The sequence below is a fragment of the Panthera uncia genome (genome assembly GCF_023721935.1).
Source record: "Panthera uncia isolate 11264 chromosome C1 unlocalized genomic scaffold, Puncia_PCG_1.0 HiC_scaffold_4, whole genome shotgun sequence".
NCBI lineage: Eukaryota > Metazoa > Chordata > Mammalia > Carnivora > Felidae > Panthera > Panthera uncia.
This window is the reverse complement of record NW_026057585.1, coordinates 59,567,605-59,584,531: the sequence shown is the minus strand read 5'-3', so window position 1 is coordinate 59,584,531 and position 16,927 is coordinate 59,567,605. Positions and strand designations below refer to the sequence as shown.

Genomic DNA, 16,927 nt, shown 5'->3' with positions numbered 1-16,927 from the left:
CTTACCTCTCTCTCTTTTCTGCTCTGGAGTTTAGGTCAGGATGGCTTTTCTGAGCAGAATCTTGCTGCTGGGGATGCAAGGCCTACACATGGTCTCCCTCTACTCTCAACGCATCCCCACTTTGTCTGGCTAATCCCTACTCATCTTTTCAGACTGGCCTCCGATATCCTTCCTCTGACCTCCAAGCAAGACTTAGTTCTGACTCTGTTGCCTTCTTCTGTGGCCCTCATCACACAGGGCAATAACTCTTTCCTTCCATTTCTTCACCCTTGGCTGCGAGCTCACTGAGAGTAGACACTCTTGAGTCCTCCTTATTTCCAGATGCCTGGCACACAGCAAGGAGTCATTAAGTACTTACCAAACTTGTTTCAGATGTTCCCTAGGTGTTCTGGTATGTTCTTAAAGTTTCAGAATCATGGCTTTGGAAGAGACCTTAAAAGACCACTGGTCAACTCTTCAAGCCCTTCCACAGTGCTCCTTACAGACAAATAGCCTGTGCTTGGTACCTTCTTGGTACGGGGTGCTCACTGCCTTATGAAACAACTCCTATCTCCTTGATCTGTGATGATGATTTACCTGACGCTGAGCTTAAATCTGTCCTCCTGTAACTTCTGTCCTTTTGGCCCTCGTTCCAGCCACACAAATAAGCTTACTTCCTCTTCCTCAAGATAACCCTCCAGTGAGCTGAATCTTGTTCTACTTATCTTAGACCTTTCCTCTCTTGTTCAGGTAAACATCCCCAATCCCCTCAAACATTCCCAAAGGATGTTCCCTATTTCCTTTTTCCTCCTTTTTCGTTTTATTATGGTAGGAACACTTAGCATGAAATCTACTCTTTTAACAAAGTAACAAAATTTCAAGTGGACAATACAGTCTTCTTAACTATAGAGACAATTCTATCTCTAGAATTTACATAATTGAGACATTATGTCCATTGATTAGAAATGCCTTGGGGTGCCTGGGTGGCTCAGTCGGTTAAGCGTCCGACTTCAGCTCAGGTCATGATCTCACGGCTCGCGAGTTCAAGCCCCACAGCGGGCTCCGCGGCGGGCTCTGTGCTGACAGCTCAGAGCCTGGAGCCTGCTTCAGATTCTGTGTCTCCCTCTCTCTCTGCCTCCCCCCACTCACCCTCTGTCTCTTAAAAAGTAAATAAACATAAAAAAAAAAAAAAGAAAGAGAAATGCCTCATTTCCCCCCTCCCAACTCCTGCCAACCACAATTCGACACTCTGGTTCTATCAGTTTGACTATCTTATATGCCTCATATAAGTGGAATCATGCATATTGGTCCTTCTGTGATTATTTAATTTAGCATAATGTCCTCAAGGTTCACCCATGTTCTTGCATATGGCAGGATTTCCTTTTTTTTTTTTTTTTAAGGCTGAATCACATTCAGTGAATGTCATATTCTCTTATTTCCTTTAAAATGTGGATGCCAGACTTTTGTGCCAGGTTCTGGGTTTCTCTAAGCTGCACAGAGAGAGATGCTCCCCTCCTTTACCTAATTGATTATAATTTTCACCTGGCATTTCACCTGGCTTCATCGTCCTCCTGAGCTGGAAGTTATCCAAAACTCTACAGCCTTTTTCTGCTTTCCTAAGCTGTTCCCATTCCCTGTTGTGCTCGTGCATGGTATTTTCTTCCCAGCTTTCTCAACTGAGTCTCATTTCACTACGCTTGGTCTGTCTATCCTTCCAAACCTTCCGAGGGCTTTTTGAATCCTGATTCTTTATCTGAATGATCCTTGGCTTTTCATAGTTACTTCTTCTGGGTACATATGATGAGCCTGGCTGCCAAGTCCATATCCACGGCGTTGACAAAGGCATTGACTGAGACAGGGCACAGGCCAGCGCTCTGTGACAGGCCACCAGAGTTCTCTGTAAAACCGTGGTACTCAACATCAGTTCCCAGATGCACTGAATAGGAATCATCTGGGTTATTTTTTCAAAGACAGAATGCTAATTACTCAGAAATACAGAATTAGAATTGATACAGATGGGATGCCTGAATCTGTATTTTATTTTTTATTTATTTTTTTAAATTATTTTTTTTAACGTTTATTTATTTTTGAGACAGAGAGAGACAGAGCCTGAAAGAGGGAGGGGCAGAGAGAGAGAGGGAGACACAGAATCGGAAGCAGGCTCCAGGCTCTGAGCCATCAGCCCAGAGCCCGACTCGAGGCTCGAACTCATGGACCGTGAGACCGTGACCTGAGCTGAAGTCGGACGCTTAACCGACTGAGCCACCCAGGCGCCCCAGGAATCTGTATTTTAAATAAGCACTCCAAACCATCTCACTATGTAGTCCAGTTTGGGAAACATCAACTCCAGGGGTCCCTGAAGTTCAAAAACCGTAACAAATGCCAGTATGGTCCAAAGTGGATATCTAGGGAGTCCAGCCTGATGGGATGGGGTGAAGCCATGGCAGATCATTGTTTGGTTCCATAAATACTGTTGGCCATTGAACAACATGGATTTGAACTGTGTGGGTCCACTTCTAGGTGGATTTTTTTTCAGTAAATAGAGTCCAGGACTGTAAATGTATTTTCTCTTCCTTATGATTTTCTTCACGACAGTTTCTTTTCTCTAGCTTACTTTATTGTAAGAATGTACTCTATAATATGGACAACACACAAAATATGTGTTTATTGACTATTTATGTTAACAGTAAGGCCTCCCATCCACAGTAAGCTATCAGTAGTTAAGTTTTGGGGGAGTCAAAGTTACCCTTGGCTTTTCAACTGTGTGAGGGGTCAGCACCCCCAAGCCCCATGTTGTTCAAGAGCCAGCTGCGTTGTCAGGCCACCCGTGCCCACACCCATCTGGGCAAGTGCCGCACGATTCCAGGCCTTTTTCTGCTCTTTCTCCCCTCTCCCTCCTCTGTTCTTTGCTTGACGGAAGCAAGACACCTCTGGCCCTGTGTCTCAGTTCCCAATACGGCTTTCGAGTGGTTTTAAGTCCTGGATCTTGGCCCTGCATTTGACCTCCTCTGCCCCCCACCTCCCAGCTTACTGGGCGTGGTTTCCCATGGGTGTTCTGTAGATAGCTCTGATTGAGCAGCTCCTACAGTTGCTGATGAGGCACTCCATTCCCAGCCCTCGTGTTCTGGAACACGCAACTCTCAGGAGACACCTTCGTTTTTGTTTGGTATATTGTCCCAAACCTGCTAGCTTCTCAAGGACAAAGGCTTACTTATTCAGATTTGTATCATACTCCTATTCCTTTAGCTCACAGTGCCTACACTGCCCAACACACGATGTGCCGGGGATGGTACGCAGTTGGTGTTTACTAAATTTTTCTCTGTAACAGCAGAATTCTTTAGTCTGATGCGATAATTGGAATTAGTGAAAATACCACCGGCTTCTAAGCGAGCCAGACTTGAGTTTGAATCTCAGCTCCACCATTTCATTTTTTTTTAATGTTCATTTATTTTTGAGACAGAGAGAGACAGAGCATGAATGGGGGAGGGTCAGAGAGAGATAGGGAGACACAGAATCCGAAGCAGGCTCCAGGCTCTGAGCTGTCAGCACAGAGCCCGACGCGGGGCTCAAACTCACGGACCGCGAGATCACGACCTGAGCTGAAGTCGGACGCTCAACCGACTGAGCCACCCAGGCGCCCCTCAGCTCCACCATTTCTTAGCTGTATGACCTCAGGCAAGATAATTAACCTGTATGAACCAAGGGCGTCTCAACCAGAAAAGAGAATGTGGCTAGGTGTCCAAGGATGCTTTCAGCTCTCACGTCGTATGATCCTTAAGTCACAGACCTTCCCTTGCTGGCTGGTACCCTACATCGGTGTCCCCGGAAGGCAAATCTTTGCAGTGAGGCGGTGCCGCTTAAATCGAACTGGATTTCTCTTTCCCCTGTTGCACATGGCAGGCTGTGGCAGACCGTGCATGAGCAAAAGGGCTCTGCAGACAGCCTCCAGCCTCCCCCACTCCGCCCCATCGGCTTGCCCTGGCACTGTAAGCCCACACCCCTCCACCATCCCCCACTTGTAATCACTCTGGCTTCTGCCTGTGAATTCCTTTCCCCCGCTTTTGTTGATCACTGGGGAAGCATTTTTTAATCAAAACAATTAAATATGCTAAATCTTCCTCAATTAGTAATGCATCAACAATTAAAAGTGCTTGAATAGAAGTGGCCGAGGAAGCCCTGTGCTTGGTGCTGAGTGCTGGTGCTCACAGCGTCCAGCCTCCCAGGCACCAGGAGCTCAGCCGTGATTCAGAAACACGTGCCCACAGGCAGGGGGCTGTGGCTCAGGCGGGCCCGGAGATGGGCAAATCCAGCCGCTTTCTCTGTAAACGGGAAAGTGAGGCCCAGTGCCATCACCGGCCTTTTCTCAATGCACACAGGGTGCCTATGACTGGGATTGGTTTCATTTTACTTAAACAAAAAAAATTTGTACATATTTAAGGCATACAACATGACGATTTGATATATGGAGTGAAATTATTACTACAGTGAAACTAATGTTTTTATTTATTTTTGAGACAGAGAGACAGAGCATGAGCGGGGGAGGGGCAGAGAGAGAAAGACATGCAGAATCCGAAGCAGGCTCCAGGCTCTGAGCTGTCAGCACAGAGCCTGATGCGGGGCTCGAACTCACGGAATGTGAGATCATGACCTGAGCTGAAGTCGGACGCTTAACTGACTGAGCCACCCAGGCACCCCATACACTGAAGCTAATTAACATATCTTCTCCTCACAGAGTTACCTTTTCCTGTGTGTATGGGATGAGAGCACCTGAAATCCACACTTTCCAATTTTTCAGTATTTCATACGTATGATTAACTATAGTCATCAGGCTGCAATTAGATCTCTATACTTACTCATCCTACAGGACTGCAACTTTGTTCTCTTTGATCAGCGTCCCCCCCACCGCCACCCCACCTCTGCACCTCCAGCAACTACCTTTCTACCTCTGCTTCTGTATATATTTATTTGGTTGTTTTACAGTCCACATATAAGCGACATCATGCAGTTTTTCTCCTTTTGTGCCTGGCCTACTTCATGTAGCATAATGTTCTCCAGGCTCATCCATGTTGTTGCAAATGACGAGATCTCTTTCTTTTTTATGGCTGAATATCATATATACCACATATGATAATCAGATGTATGTAATAGTCATACACACATATTATACATACGCCATAATTTCCTTATCCACTCTTCTAAGTGACTGAGATTTAAATTCAGGATTCCTGACTTTTGAGATTCTTTCCGTCAGAAGCCCATACCAAAGGACTCATGGCATATATTTATTTATTTACTCACCTTTTTCACCCATCAACCACTTATTCTGAAAGTAGTTACTGAGCGCCTCGTCCACAACAGACACTGTGCCGCTATGCCGACAAGAGAGTGGTGAATAAGGCACAAATCCTTGACCTCTAGCCACAGATAAAGCTGGACTCTGTAGCGATGGCCGGTATCTTGCTCTAGTTGACTTTTCTAGCCTTACCTTGCCAGCCCGACCAAGGATTGGAAACTCAGCTCTATTCATTTACAGATGGAGGGCTTGGGACAAAATGACTTTAGTGCTTTGAGAATTATGTGCCTCATCTAGAAGACTCAGATTCCTCCGTGGGTCCTCAGATGTAAACAAATATGGAGACAGCTAATATGGGACTCACAGTTCTCGTGGGGTCAGAAGGCAGGCCCGACTTCCCGTGGAGATCTATCCATCTTCTAAAGGCAGTCTGGCCTCTCCAGGGTAGGAGGAAGACCTGGGCAAAAAGAATTGTGCGAATATGATCATTCATGCCCAAACAAACACACTGGTAGTTCTGAAGAAGGAGGGAAGTATTCTGATCCAAATATGCTTCATGGAGTACATGACATTTGAACTGGAGCTTGAGTAGACTTTGGAAAGATGGTGAAAGAGAGAGGAAGGAGCAACGAGTGCAAGATGGCAGCACGAAAATGGTGCCGATCACGGGCCAGGTACTGTGTGAGGCACAGGCATTTATGGAGATGGATGAGACAGAATCCCTGCCTTGAGGAGCTCAGTGGAAAATGTGCAAAGGAAAGGGAACTAGCACTTTTGAGCAGCTAGTATGTGCAATACATATTCCTTCTCATTACCAGAATTATTTGGGTTTGAACCACACAGAAGATTGGGTTAGAGGATTGGGATTTCACCTTAGCTCTCTGAGACTCCAAAACCAAAGCTAGCTTTTCCTGCTGTGAGCTGGTTGTTACGTATTCACAGTCTTTAAGGATCTCAGCATTTTGTATCTCTCTGTCTCCCTGTTACAGGCATTACCAGCACAGATATCAAGAAATGCTTCGGAGGCTTTGTGGGCATTGACTATGATTACACAGACAGCATAAAAACTGAAGGACGTTTATCAGCAGAACGTTGTGAAAAAACTGGAGGTGGCAATACTAGTAAGTATTTAGTAATGGGTCCCTAAAAGAGAAGCTAGACTTTTCCTTGGACACACACTCAGGGCACAGACACTATTTTCCCCTTCAACTGGTTCCATTTCAGTCAATGGTCATGCTGTATAGCTGCTAAATACCCCAAACCAATAACCGGTTGTGGCTCTATTTTGAATTAACCATGTACTGAGATCACCTTAGAAATATGTGACTTCTAGATTTCGAGCACTAGACAAAGATCTAAGTAAGAACTGGGATGAAGGGAATGTACAGACAGGACCTGGACAGTTGACTGTTGAGATAAAAGCCCACTGGGTCATAGTCTGCCGAGAGAGGACAATATAGTTACCAAGCTCAAAGAACAATTATTAGAGAAACTTGTATACGGATATTTTTGGCATTTCCTGAATAAGTCAGTGAGTGTTCATTCATTCATTCATTCATTCATCAAATGTACTGGGGTTCAGGTTACTCCCACTGTGTTGGCTATTCATGCCTCGGGCATTAAGTCAAATACTTTCTTCTCCGCAATGCCCTTCCCTCCTCTCTCCATTTACCTGGTCATTCACTTTTCTAGACAACTCACCTTTTGTCCTGACAATCCTCCCTCCCCGCTGTAGATCTAACTGCCTTTTTCTCTATGCCCCTTCTATACCCCATAGAGACCTTTGTCACAGCACCTATGATACTTAATTGAACCTACTTGGCAGGTAGCAGGCACTGAGTACACATGTGGCATATGAACGAATAAATGCGTGCACGAATGAATCCTCATCCATTTCCCCATCCTGTCCCTCCGCCATGTGGGTCTGGTCTGGGCTGTCCTCCCAGTGTCTGCTCTAATTCAGAGGATGGGTCTAGTTCTAGGTCTTGGTCCTTCCCTTCTGGTTGTCCTGCCAGTTCACTGAGCAAGGTGGAAGAACGGGAGACAGCTGTAAGGGGAGCACATAAACTGTCCCAAATCTCATCAGTGGAGCTTGCCAACCAGTCCTTTGGCTTTTTGGAAACTGAACTAATGTACTTATCTTCTTGCTGGCAGACAAAGACAGGCTGGCCATGGCTGTGGAAGACATCATTTCTCGAGTGCGAGGTGGCAATTCTGGCTGGGGCGGTGGCTTGACTCAAAACGGGAGCACCATTACGTATCGTTCCTGGGGGAGGTCATTAAAGTATAATCCTGTTGTTATTGATTTTGAGGTAAGTCTTTTCGCACTTGAAGAAACTCTACGTCCATGAGGAATGAAAGTGAAGCAGACCAGATCATTTCATATTTCTTATTATGAGCCCATCAAAGAACAAGATTAAATGTAACGGCACACTGATCTGGTGGCCTTCCTGCCGCCTGACTACAGGGAGCCTGTGACTTTAAACCCAGGCCACACGACCTCCGGGAGCAGAAGCTTAACATCTGGGCAGAGCCTAGTTTTACACTAGTGGTCCCAGAATTTCTTCAGAATTAGGCCACATTAAAAATAAGAACTTTCATTTATACAGAAAAGACTTTAAAGTCACATTCGTTCAGTCAAGGGTTGGCAAATTCTTTCTGGGAAGGAGCTGATAGTAAATGTTTTAGGCTGTGTGGGCCACAGACAATCTCTCATACAAATTCTTCTCCTTCTTTTTTACAAACTTTTACATATGTAATAGCCATTCTCAGCTCAAAGGCCATACAAGAACAAGCTGGGGTACCAAGCTGTATTTGCTGCCCTTGGTCCAAGTGATCTCATCCCCTTATCACAATGAACCTCTGGTCCAGAAGCGAGTCTCACTATTTAAAAGATTAGGAAACTGAGGCTCCAAGGAACTAGTGATCCGTTTATAGTCACAAAGCTCATATGTAGCAATACTTGATCTCAGACCTTTGGACTTCATGACCAGTTTCTCACATCCCTCTGCCCTAGCACCTTCCTTAAAGCCATGGTTCTCAACCAAGGGGGGGCGACTTTGCTCCCCAAGGGAAATTTGGCAGTGTCTGGAGACAGTTTCAGTGGTCACAGCTAGAAGGTGCCACTGGCATCTAGTGCGTAGGGACCATGGATGCTGCTAAACACCTCACAATGCACAGACAGCCCCCATAAGAAAGAAATATCTGACTTCAAACATCAACGGCGCTGAAGTTGAGAAACCCTGCCTTAAATCATTGACTTCGGAAAGGCAGTAAAATTGTATTCAAATTGCAAAGGAAATGGATTGGTCTACCAGTTGTCAAACTATTTCTATTCATACGCAAGGATAGTCCATTAAGAAAAGGGTTGTATTTTGGGTTTTTATGATTACTTTCTCGCCCATTTTCTCTTGACTCTTGTCCATTTTCTACATATATTTAAAATCCCGGGTATGGATACATTTCTCTTCTTAAAATATATACCAACAGTTGAACCTAAAAGTCTATTATAACACCCTGCTCTCTATGAAGAAAGAGGTCAGACGGATTAACCCTGATCTCATTTCTTCTCCAATAAGTAAGGGACCATTTTCACGCACCTGTAATTCACATAGGGTCTGAAAATTGCTATCATCAAGCTATTAGTCATTTGGTCAAAAAGTGTAAAATTGATATCAGGAGCAATATATAAACTTTCACGGACAAGAGGTGAACTTTGTGTTTGCCTTGAACAAAGCTCCCAAGGGGAAGTCTGATGTTAATGATTTGGAGAAGACCGAATACCATCTTGGGGGAAAGAGAGCCTAGGTTTGGGATGAGAAAGATATAAGTTGGATCATGGCTCAGCCACCTTTTCAGTGGATAGCCTTAGACAAGTTACTTCATTTTCTGAGCCCTAGTTTCCTGGTCTATAACATGGAGATAATAACATTACATCACAAGGTTAGGGAGAGAGTAGTGGGTATTTAGTGAATGACAGTTGAAGAAACAAGCTGATGGAAGCTAAGTAAGCTGGCCAAATCTCATAGCTGGTAAATGGCAGAGACCAACTTGAGCTCTGTCCCACAGACTCTAACATTCACAATCTCTTCACAACACATTTTGGCCCTGAGAAGTTTGGATCTGATGCATTAAGGAGCTGGTAGGTTGTGGAGCAGGGAGGTGACAGCGCTAAAGCTATATTTTATATATTTTACTTATGTTTTCATTGTGTGTTTATTTTTGAAAGAAAGAGAGAGAGCATGAGTGGGGGAGCGGCAGAGAGAGAGGGAGACACAGAATCCAAAGCAGGCTCCAGGCTCTGAGCTGTTAGCACAGAGCCTGATGTGGGGCCTGAACTCAAGAACCACAAGATCATGGCTTGAGCGGAAGTTGGATGCTTAACTGACTAAGCCACCCCGGTGCCCTGAGCTGTATTTTAAAAAGAGGATGCTTACAGATACATGAAGGATGAACTGAAGGGCTGGGAAGAGAGAGAGAGACAGATAGACAGACTACAGATAAGGAGGTTAGCCAAGGGATTATTTGGAACCTGATGCTCAGAGAGGAGAGAGTGTCTTATTTGCATATCCCCATGGTAGCTTAGCAGTGATTATTTATGGCAGGTACTGAGACTGAGTGAATACGGGAATTATGTTATGTTATGATGCTATGTTATATATTATTATGTGTTATGTTACATCATGTTGCTAATATCACACCACTTGCCTTTTCGGAATCTGTTTTACCTATAAAATGGGAAGAAGATCATGGCCAATATCTTTCCAAGCTTGAAGATTCTTTTTATCTACCCCTCTTCCCTTCTTTCAGTCCCCACCTGCCCTTCCCAAGGAGTCCCTTTCCTCTCCCTGAAGGGTCTGGGATTGAGAAGTGAGAGATGGGGGGCTGAGTGCTGAGCCCTGCTGGAAGGTCACAGGGAAGTTGCCCAATGGTCCTAACCTTCCCTGAAATTAAGAGTCATCTTTAACTAGGGCCACAGGGCGGCCCATTCTGCACGCACTTCCTAACAATGGGGCCAAACTTTCTGAACTTCCAGTAAGTGGTTGCCTGCCCTTGGCTGGCCGCCCAGCCAGTCCTGACATGACCAGCCTGGTGACCTCAGCTGCGGCCTGTGACCACAAGCCAAGGTCTGTTTGTCACAGATCTCTCTGTACACATTTCCAGGAACCCATTCGAGGCCACTGTGAGTACCCTCCACTGACTTTTGATTCTGGAGGAGGGAGATTGCCCCAGTGTGGCTCAGTCCCTACCTCTGAATTGCCCTGCGACCTTGGCAAATCGCTCCTCTCTCAGGGCCTCAGGTTACTGTCCTATAAAATGAGAGATCTGTAAAGGAGCTCTCACTTTTTGATTGTGTGTTAAAATATATAGCCTTAAAAGCATGCTGACGACCACCATAGGTACATGCAATTTGAAAAATTTCAGCTTTTATCCCCCTATCATCCCATCTAACTAATAAAAACGGTGCTTTATTTTATATTGTTCTTCCCTTTCATGATGGCATCTCTCATTATTTCTTTAGATCTTCATAAGAATTCTAGGAAGAAGGTTATTATTCCCATTTCATAGATAATGGGGCTCAGGCCTAGAGATGGACAGAAAAGAGTTCTAGGCCGCATAACTAGGGTGTGAGCAGCATTTATTGAACTTTTACTCCGTGACAGGCTTTTCCAGTCTACCAGCTTTCATCGTCACAGTAAACCTGGAAGGCAAGAGTACTGTTCTCATTGTAGAGGCAAAGAAGGCAGGCTCCCCGTGTCACCTGACAGATCACATAGCCTAGAACCAGTGGAGCCAAGATCCGAAGACAGATTTTCTGTCTCCAGATTCAGGGCTCTCATCTCCATCCACTACTTCCCAGCCAGGGGTCGATTTTGCCCCCCAGGGGATATTTGGTGATGTCAGCAGACAGTTTTGATTTTCACAACCTAAAGTTATGACCGGCATCTAATGGGTAGAGGCCAGAGACACTTCGGAACATCCTACAACCCACAGGACAGCCCTCCGCTGCCAACAAAGAATTATCCAGCTGGAAATGCAGTAGTGCTGAGGTTGAGAAACCCTGGCCTGTAGTCATTCCTGGAATAGGTGGCCCCAGAGGCAAAGGACCCCTACCCCCCACCCCCCACATACAACCATCACACTCACACCAGTGTGAGAAGTATTCTGCACTGCCAACTACCTATCAAGGACTTTAATAATTCCTGCTTTGGAGGTTACGGATTAAAAACCAAAACCAAAACAAAACCAAAACAAAACAAAGCACACGCTAAACACACATAATACTTTACACTCTTCCTGCTTCCTTTAAAGGTGCCGGAGGGGGCAGATGAGTTGGCGCAGATAGCTGCTGAGTTCTCTTCTTCTTCTGGGACTGGGGCGGGGGTGGGGGCACAGGTTTCAGAGTTAAGGAGGCCCATGTTCAGAATGGCTCTTGCACTTAATTGGGGGATCCTGAGCTAGTCCCTCGAACACTCAGGGTCTCTGGAGTTTAGCACCTGCTTTGCAGAGTGGCTGTGAGGGTCCAATGCAGTGAGTTCTAGAGTTCTAGGTCTGTGCCTCGCATGGAGCAGGCCTGGGAAGGCCTGATGGCCAGTTTGTGGGCTCTGGGAAGCTGGAAGCCCAGGGAAGGGCTCTCTATTTTTTTTGAACCCATAGATGCAGCCCATCCACGAGGTGCTGCGACATACAAACCTGGGGCCCCTGGAGGCCAAGCGCCAGAACCTGCGCCGGGCCTTGGACCAGTACCTGATGGAATTCAATGCCTGCCGCTGTGGACCCTGCTTCAACAATGGGGAGCCCATCCTCAAGGGAACCAGCTGTGAGTGCCAGTGCCCACTGGGTCGCCAGGGCCTTGCCTGTGAGCAAATGGAGCAGAAGGGTAAGACCCACGTACCCTCACTCAGATTCAAGCCTGACCTAGCTCAGAGGCGCCAGTGCAGAAAGGACTGTTGGCGTTCCCAGCACCCCCCTTTGTGTGTCCTCTTGCCCACTACTCTGGCTACAGCACTCTGAGCTTTATGGGCGACTCCTCCTTCCCCCTTCAATGCTTCTTACGCTTTCTCCCAGCTATCAAGACCCTCTCTCAGATGAGAACTATTTTCGTTTGTTTATTTTGTTTTGTTTTGCCAAGGTGTACATGGACAGGACAATTCATTTCAGGAGGGATATATCAGTTTCTTAGGGTTGCCACAACATGTTACCACAAGCTGGGGGGCTTAAAGCAACAGAAATTTGTTGTCCCACACTTCTGGAAGTTAGAAGTCCAGAATTCAGGTGTATTGGCCAGGTTGGTTTCTTCTGGAGGCTCTGAAGGTGATCTGTTCTATGCCTTTCTCCTAGCCTCTGACGGTTGCTGGCAATCCCTGGCATTCCTTGGCTTGTGGATGTGTCATTCCAATCTCTGCGTGTCTTCACGTGGTGTTCTCTACTCTACATTCGTTTTCTTTTCTTCTAAGAAAACTAGTCATTGGATTAGGACCCACCCTAATCCATTGGGATCTCATTTTAACTTGACTTAATCTGCCAAGACCCTACCTGCAAATAAGGTCGTGCTTACAAGGTAATGGGTGTTTGGACTTGAGCACATCTTTGGGGGTCAACTACAAGAGTTTACTCACTGTCATTACAGTGCAAGGAGCTATGACTACAAACAAAAGGGTTGTGGCAGGTAAGATTTAAGTGTATAGTCGCACAGCATGAACTCACTGGTACCAGGGAAGAAGGCTCTGAAACAAGGATGAGAAATCCATATCCTTAAAGATAAGAAGTCTGAAGACCTGGATATGAGCCCCAACTACTTCACTAACTTACTGTGGGACACTGGTTAGCCATTTCTTTTTTCTGGGGTTTATCTTTCTTGCTTGAGTTTTCTTTGAGCTTCAAGAATCTCTATACATGCTCAAATCCCCACGCTTTCAATTTTCTGCACATACAAAACTACTTATATTACACATGGAATGATGGCCAAAACACATGGGCTACCAAATCAATGTATAAATCAACCTCAGGTGGCAACTGCAGTGAAGATGATGTGAAGAAAAGGAGAAAAAAAGAAAGTCTGGATGGGTACATCTATGGTAGCACTACTCTTAACCCAAACCGTTGATGCCCATGGTAGGTGGGGTAGGAGCCTGGTTGTAAAAATGAGCTGATGGTGGGTTATAATCACCTCATTGGTGGAGTAGTTCTCAAGGGGAAGCAGGACGGCAGAGCTCTGGTGGCAGAGAGGCTTTTGAAGGCCAATGTTGCCAATTTTCATGTGAGAATTCCCCATAAAACGAGGGATAAGAGCAGTACCTTCATCACAGGTTGTGTTGATGTTAAACTAGCTAACATGAGGCAGGCTCTATGATTATAAATAAGAGGAGGAGATCACTCCACTGGCAGAGGATCTATCTTGGTTTGGTATCTTCTCTAAATCCCTCTTCTACTGCTGAAGGGAGCAGCAAGCTTCTTTGTATCCTGCAGGAGGAATTGTGACAGGGGTGAGGCAATATGGTGAGTGAATTCCAGGGTCTTTATGAAGGAGGATGCAGGGAATAGAAAACAAGTAGACTGGTTACCAGGGCAAAGACAGGCACAGTTTCCTTCTGTAAACTGAAAAAAGGCACTGCCCTATAGGTGGGTAAATTGGGAGAAAGAGAGAAACTTCTTAGGGCTGATACGGACAAGCTCCAGGGCCCAAGGAATTCTTGACTTTTCAAGCAGAGTGTGGTCTGGGTTTCAACCCTCATTTGCCCCATTGGCTAGGCAGCTTTTCCAGGGGGACCAAAGGTCAGTGAACAGGAAGAGTAACTAACCCTTATTCTTTGCCAGACACTATCTCAACACGTCATGGGCATGAATTCATCTCTTCCCCCCAAAGAATGTTAGAAGTACCATTATTAGCCCCAATTTACAGATGAGGAATTGGGGTAGGAGGAAGGTAACATACTTTGCTCAAAGTCACCCAGCTGGGGAGTTTCAGAACCAGGATTTGGATCTAGGGGTTTGGACCCACCCTAGGACACAAGCTCTTAACTGTTACATTCTACTGATCTATATACTAAGAGTCAAGATGTTTCAGAAATGAGGGCAGAGAGTCTGAGATGATTATATTGACTATTATCTTGGAGAGTGGGGAGGGAAGGTGTGTCCCAGTTCATGGTTATCAGCCTGACCTGGCTTAAAGGGCCAAACGTGAGTCCTGCCTGGGTAATCACAATTACAGCATGGGCCCCCAAATGAATGACTCATTTGGATCCCTTGCATCCCTGTCCAATATTACAGAGGTAGAGATAGGGAGTGTGGATTACCTAGATGTGCCTCTTCAATGGTCCAATGCCAGGCTCAGTTGTGGCCATGCTGAGTCATATGTATAGACAATGGGCACCGGAGAAAGGGGGCATGATGCCAATGATCTGGGGGTGGTGGCAGGACCCAGAGGATGGACCCTCCTCCTCAGAGCCCATTTAACCTACAATATTACATTCAGTCAATTGCAGGCAGTTCACAGGTACCCCACTGACCTTGTCACAAGCACAGTGTGGACATCAGGTAGCCTTGGGGACATCAGACTGAACGTTCAGCCTGACAAAGACTAATTTGGTAAGGAAATCTAAGAGTGGGAAGTCAGCCCCCATGGGAACCCACTGACATTGGTCCCTAAGTATTTTCCCAGCAAACCTTTGCCTGTGGAGACCAAGTCACAGAGGTGGGAAAAATAGGGACAGAGAAGCCTGCTGTGGCTGTCCTACCGGGGAGTATAATTACAGAGCTGGAAGGGGCCTGGAGATAATCTAAGCCAATGATATTCACACTGGGATCTGAGGAAACTTGGAGTCTTAGGGGCTGCCCCAGGGGAGCAGGGCAAGCCAGATAGACACCCCAGCTTCAAATAAAACAGCTCTACTTTAATCTGGTGGCCATATTGGGGCTCACATAAGATTTCATTTAAGGGGAAAAAAAACACAGGAATGAAAAAAATGACGGAAAAACTCCAGTGGATTAGTCCATCGTTTTCATTTACAGAGGTGAAAACTCAGGCTGAGAGAGGGTCTGCCCAAAGACCTGGAGCCAGTAGGAGGCAGCAGCCCCAGGCCAGGGGATTTTGCATGAGCTGGACTTCCAGAGGCAACCCTTGATCAGTGCCTGTGTTCTGATGCTCTGTGCAGACCCTGTCACCCACCGTGGCCCCAGCATCAGAGTCTGAGGGGCTCTGATTTGCAGACCCTCAGTCAGAAGCCCTCGGGCCCCTCCAGAGGGCTGTCAGGCTGGCCCTTGTCTGTGAATCCTTGGCCGGGCTGTGCTCCCTGCTCTTCACACCCTCCAGTGGCTCCGTGTCATTCTTCCAGAGGAACGTGTCTTCCTGCTTCACTCTGCTATCTATCTTCCATGCAACTGTGGATTCCAATTTCATGAGATGGGCTCTCAGAAGAGGCTCTCGCTCCATCCAGAGTTTCAAATTAAGTGCAAGGCGGTGAGCACAGAGGTCTTGGTTGGCTACGCCAGGCATTTCCCCAAGGAGAGATTGCAGACCACTCTTGGGCAACGGGATGGGCCTCCCTCCTTATAATCCGAGCTGCTTCTTGTATGCTAACCTCCTCCTCCCCTGGGAAATTATCTGTGCAGGAGTCAAGGCGGATGGTCGCTGGAGCTGCTGGAGCTCCTGGTCTGCTTGCAGAGCTGGCACCCAGGAAAGGAGGAGAGAGTGCAATAACCCTGCACCCCAGAATGGAGGCAACTCATGTCCAGGGTGGAAAGTGCAGACCCAGGCTTGCTGAAGGCCTCTGGGCACAGATGCAGCGGATGGCACCCCCTGCATTGACCACTGGAAAAAGACTTCTTTCAGCTGAGGGGAAATGCAAATCAGCGTGGACTTTTTCTTTGTCCCGCCAACTTCCAGGAGTAGGACCAGCCTGTGCCGTCTACAACTAACTGTCCTATTACCCACAAGATGCAGTCATTCAACAACTGGGCACTGAATGTCAACTAGGGCCTCAGTCCTGCTCACAGCACTTCAGATCATCTGAGAGAGAGAGAGAGAGAGAGAGAGAGAGAGAGAGAGAGCAGGGGGGGGGGGGGGGGGGACAGAGAGATTTCAATTCATGCCTTAGAGGGACTTATAGGATGTTAGAAGTAGGAGGCAAGCAGATCAATGGCCAATAAAACAAAGTATGATGAGAATGGTCTCAGTTCTTTGATCACAGTATTTGTTCATTCACAGAACCATTACTAGTTGGTAGAAGCAGCAGATACACTGAAATAATGAGAAAAAAAAATGAAGACTGACTTGGGTTCCGTCAATTTTCCTTGATCCGGGTTCAACATTATTTTCTTTCATTCCCTCAATTAATCTCTTCTGTTCAGGTTCTTACCACAAATAACACGTTTCCCCCAGTTATCTTCTCAGGGCACTCTATCCTTTTCCTTCATGGTGTTTTTCACAATTAATAACTGTGTACTGGCTGCCATATCTCCTGTGACTATTTATGATCTGTCTCCCCTGAGATGCTAATTGTGAGGGCAGGGATTAGGTTTGTTTGGATCAGCAATGTATCTCCAGAGGCCAACGCTGTTCCTTGAATTGGGGGAGACCTAACAAGGATGAGGGGAGGGACTGAACTCAAGAGTCAGTTCAAAAATGTGGTTCCTATGGGTGAGCTCCCCAGACTG

The 16,927-nt window shown here is 46.3% G+C and overlaps 1 protein-coding gene across 1 annotated transcript in view; it reads left to right on the top strand.

Annotated features, from left to right (window-relative positions):
- Nucleotides 1–16,432, top strand: part of C8A (complement C8 alpha chain) — a 68,998-nt gene extending 52,566 nt beyond the window's left edge. Inside the window, exons 8-11 of the mRNA XM_049617086.1 lie at nucleotides 6,262–6,393; nucleotides 7,427–7,584; nucleotides 11,930–12,152; nucleotides 15,884–16,432. Coding sequence (XP_049473043.1) covers nucleotides 6,262–6,393; nucleotides 7,427–7,584; nucleotides 11,930–12,152; nucleotides 15,884–16,035 — 665 coding nt within the window. The 3' untranslated portion in view covers nucleotides 16,036–16,432. The remainder of the gene's footprint in view (nucleotides 1–6,261; nucleotides 6,394–7,426; nucleotides 7,585–11,929; nucleotides 12,153–15,883) is intronic.
- Nucleotides 16,433–16,927: the final 495 nt, after the last annotated feature.